This window comes from Acanthisitta chloris, unplaced genomic scaffold (genome assembly GCF_000695815.1).
Source record: "Acanthisitta chloris isolate BGI_N310 unplaced genomic scaffold, ASM69581v1 scaffold18290, whole genome shotgun sequence".
Classification (NCBI taxonomy): Eukaryota; Metazoa; Chordata; class Aves; order Passeriformes; family Acanthisittidae; genus Acanthisitta; species Acanthisitta chloris.
The window spans coordinates 47,364-52,266 of record NW_008652400.1 but is presented as its reverse complement, the minus strand read 5'-3'; the positions used below and the strand labels follow the sequence as shown (position 1 = coordinate 52,266).

General features: G+C 37.0%; 1 protein-coding gene across 1 annotated transcript in view; it reads right to left on the bottom strand.

The window, feature by feature from the left end:
• Positions 1 to 4,903, bottom strand: part of ADAMTS6 (ADAM metallopeptidase with thrombospondin type 1 motif, 6) — a gene marked incomplete at its 5' end in the record, with an annotated part of 60,941 nt that overhangs the window by 13,929 nt on the left and 42,109 nt on the right. Inside the window, one exon of the mRNA XM_009077240.1 lies at positions 1,410 to 1,539. Coding sequence (XP_009075488.1) covers positions 1,410 to 1,539 — 130 coding nt within the window. The remainder of the gene's footprint in view (positions 1 to 1,409; positions 1,540 to 4,903) is intronic.

Genomic DNA, 4,903 nt, shown 5'->3' with positions numbered 1-4,903 from the left:
TATTTAGGATTTGTGCAGGGTACAGAGCTGATAATGCAGAGATGTTTTTGTTGTTGCTGAGCAGAGCTCACACAGAGCCAAGGCCTTTGCTGCTTTCCATACTGCCACGCTGGCAAGGAAGTTGGGGGTGCATGGGAGACTGGGAGGAGACACAGCTGGGACAGGTGACCCGAACTGACCAAAGTGATATTCCATACCATAGGACATCATGCTCAGTATATAAGGTGGAAGTAAGAAGGAGGAAGGGAAGGACATGTGGAGTGATGGTGTTTGGCTTCCCAAGGTACCATTAAGTGTGATGGGCTCTGCTCTCCTGGAGATGGCTGAACACCTCCTGCCCATGGGAAGCAGTGAATTTATTCCTTGTTTTGCTTTGCTTGTGTGTGCAGCTTTTGCTTTCTCGATTAAACTACCTTTATCTCAACCCATGAGTTTTTTTAGCTTTTACCCTTCTGATTCTCTCTGCCATCTGTTGGTGGGGGAGTGTGTGAGCAGCAGCTTGGTTCCTGGTTGCTAGCTGAGATTAAACCACAGCAATCGATAAACTGTTGTCTCTTCCACTTTTTCCCACAAGTATTATTTGTCTCAAAACACAAGAGAAGCTGTTGTGCATATGCTTACATTATTTCCTAGTGCAAAATACAAACTGTTTCTAAACAGCTTTTGTAGTAAGATTAAGATATGCTATAGGTCCTTGCCAAACTCCATTTTTAATCAAGTGAGCTGCTGTGTTTTTAATTATCTTTTCAATATATAGCACATGACTATCTTTAAAATAAATCTAAATAGATACAGCCAAATAGGTACCTAATCCTAAAGGAATACAGCATTACTGTACAACAGTGAGTCTGCTGGAGAGAACGTTTGACAAAACTATAGTCAGAAAATGATTTGGTCTCCTAAGCAGTTTCTATGTTTGCCACTTCTCATGTGAACACGTCAACACAAATTTTAATCTACAATACTTTAAAATATGGCAAACACTCAGTATGCAATATTAATAACTTTGGTAAAGTTAGTCTCACCTCAACATTCTTCTGTTGTTGTTGCCTTAAGAACCATCCCCAGTTCTACTGTGTGCACTACTCACTACATATGACAATCACACTCTAAGAATCCACTTAGATTGTATTATTTACTTACAATGTCTGAGCTTTTGTATAGTTCAAACTTCACTACTGTTCCTCAGTCAAATCAGACCTCCTCTAGCTCAATGCATTTTCCACAGCCGATTTTTACAGGAACATAAAGCCATAACCAAAAGAACCAAAACCAAATATCCTTTCTGGTAAGACAGGATCTGAATATTAGATCAGAATTCTCTAAGTGTTTGGACAACATCGTTTCTTATAGATTACGAAGTATTTTCTATGTAGGACAGAGGTCCATCTTAGTGATTACTGACTTACTCAGGTGGGCAAGGCTCAGTGTTGCAGGCTCTTTGGTTTTCTGGAGGCTTACTGTCAGGGTTACAGTAATTGTTTTGTACAACGGAGCTGTCGTCCAGCCTTTTACACACCACCTCTTGCTTCTGCACACCTTGAGATGAAGCGAAAGATCATTAATTAATAATTCATGCTCTTTTATTTGATGACTATAAGTGTATTTCACCTATGGATTATTAATCCTACCATCCTACTTTATTAGCCTGAATGCTGCAGCAGTGTGAATTCAAATTGACTGAATGTCCCCTGACCACAATAAATCTTTTATTTTCCTTTAATTTTAGGCCACCCCACTGAGGGTGGATTTTAAAATGTTGTTGGTTTAGGAAACAAAGGGAATATATTTATAGATTTACTAACAGATTGGTTTTATTTATATATTGCACAAAATCCATTTTCTGTCTGCCATCCTCTGCTAGTAGAGACACATTTCCAAAGAAAGCATCACCAAACAGACTGTGGGCACACTTCAATGCAGAATTATTGTTTATGTGCTCTGGTTTAAAATAAACCAGTGGTACTGGGAAACAGTGTGGCAGTTTTTGTACATGTTATCCTACAAATTTTCTTCATTAAAATAACTAGAGTATAATTCATTCTCAAAGATACAGTTTGTGAATGCTCATTTTGTCTGGCACTTCCAGCTTCTCTTTCATTGTTAACCATCAACAGAGGAGTTTAGAATTGATCATTATTCTGAAAACATAGTGACATATCACTGCCAAGGCAACAATATAAGGTACTGTAATAAGCAGACTTTCCGTCTTTAAAAAACAGGATCTAAAGAAAGGCAGTAAAGAGCCACTGATATGACAACAGTGTACTGTTGTAAAGAGTAATACACCCTACCTCCTCTCTCTTTAAAACAAGATGTATGATGCTTGTTAGCATAAAAGACTGGGGATTTACAATTCATATGAAGTTTTCATTGAACATGAGCAGTTATAATACTGAAATAATATGATTATTTGTCTTATCAAAGTTGCAAAAAGACCTATATCTTTCTTAAAAACAGGAGCAATTAGTTAACTTTTTCCAGACTGTGAAATGCATACAATTAAATAAGGATTACAATATCCTGGCTTCAAGTATCTACCAACTTGACTTCACAGCCATCTCTTCATTTTAAGATATGCATAGAATCATAGAATTACAGGGTGGTTTGGGTTGGAAGGGACCTTAAAGATCATCTAGTTCCAACCCCTCTGCCATGGGCAGGGACACCTTCACCTAGACCAGATTGCTCAGGGCCCCATCCAGTTTGGCACTGGACACTTCCAGGGATGAGGCAAACACAAATTTTCTAGGCAACCAGTTCCAGAATGTCACCACCCTCACAGTAAAGAATTTTTTGCTACTATCTAATTAATCTAAGCCTACTCTCTTTTAGTATGAATCCATTCCCCCTTGTCCTGCCACTACATGCTTCTGAAAAAAAATCCCTCTCTGTCCTTCTTGTAGGCTCCCATCAGGTCCTAGAAGGCCCTTAAACTGTCTCTTTTCCAGGCTGAACAAACCTCATTCTCTCAGCCTTTCCTTGTAGGAGGAAATATCTTCTTTTGGCTCTTGACAAATAAGTGCAACCTAAATACTTGAGAAGCTGTGGCTTAAGGATTCACTTTAAGTTCTATAATCTATGCAGACTGCCAACAGATGAGGGTAATTAGAATCGGATCTGACAACCTGAGTAGGAATATTTCTTTTTGCAATTTTCTACTCAAATTTCACCATGATGTGAAGCAGCATTTAACAGCTCTAGCCAAACAGCAGTGGCACTGCTCATTGACATACAAGGCGTTCAGCTCTGACTGATGAATTTATCTTTTCTACCACAAGTTGCCTTAATTCTCTCGGTAGTTGATAAAATGGGTTGAATGTGGCCTACATAAAGATATTTCCCTTAGATATGATTGCTAAAAAGTAATAATTTATACATACTTCAGCATTAAGCATTTTGATGATACATACTATTCCCACAAATATATTTGTTGGATGGCACAGATATTAATGTTACATATTCACTGAGTTTCCTACTGGCATCAGACACATTTCCTCCTAGGCTTTGGCAGCCTCCACAAATACATTTCTGAGGACTTACATAATAAAAAGATATTCTAAAGCTCTGTGAATGCAAAATATCATTGTGCTTAGTTTTAAAAGTCAAATATGTTATTTATTGAATGTTGTTCAGGTGAGATATCACCTGTAAGACAATATTAACCACTATCCAGTCACACAGTGAATCATCTTTCACTGATGCCAGGAGATACCTTAATCCAGTTTTTAAAAGTTCTGCAGTGTCTCGTCACACAACACACAGATTTCACGTAATTGCTGACTAATTACAACGTAATTTAATATAAAATCTCAGAAAGGAAAAAATCAGATTTGAACTATAAAACAACAAAATAAATGGAGAAACAAAGGTGCTGTTTTTACCCAGACAACAGCTACAACTTGGTTATGCCCTGTGGGTCTTGAAAAACTCATTTTAAATTATCAACTCTTCCTCGAGTATATGATCTCTCTTAAAATAATCTATAAATCAAAGCTAAACAAGTTCATTTAAACCCTTGGGGGAATAACTACAACCAGTTACAGACACACACTACTTTCAAACCTACAGATGTACAGTTTATAAAACATAAAATGCCCTCATGACTGGTCAGTGCAATCCTAATAGAAAACAATGTTGGTTTAAGCGACCATAATCTCCAGAGAACTGAGACGTTTTGCAGATTTCAATTCACAAATAGTCTGCAACCAAATTTTAAATTACATAGAGGCCATTTCATTCTTGAATTAAAATTGCAGGCATGTAAATCCTGCATCTATTTTTAAGGACAATCTCTGAAACTGTGGTCTGTGATTGCAACAGTTAATTATAAAGATGCCAATACCAATACATTGGGAATCTTGCATCACTACAACTAGTGCATGCTGGTTAACCCAGACATACTTTCTGAGCTCACTCATCAGATCACAAGATGTTCAACACAGAGCCAAACTTACATTTTCTTTGACAAGGAAAAATATGGGTTTTTTGTCTAAAGATTGTTTCATAATTCATCTGAGGGCATGGATGGAAAACAGAGTAGGCAACACTCTACAAGAGCGACGAGCAGCAAAGAAAACTGGAGGCAATCAATTTACTTATATACTGATTATTTAATAAAAACTCCATGAATATCTGAGACATTTAACTAATCTTACAGAATGAATGAAATCCAAATCAATGCTTAAGATCACCAGCAAATTCCATGTAATAAATGCTGTCATTTATTGCCATTTCCTGCTAGAATAAACATGGAAAAAAAGTTTAAAAAGGGAGTATGCACTTACTGAGTTATTTTAAAGAGCATTAAAAAAAGTAAAAACACAAAGAATGATATTTTTACCCCTTTGATAGATTCTTTTAAACAGTATTAAGAATACTTATGGATCTGGACAGAGTCAGA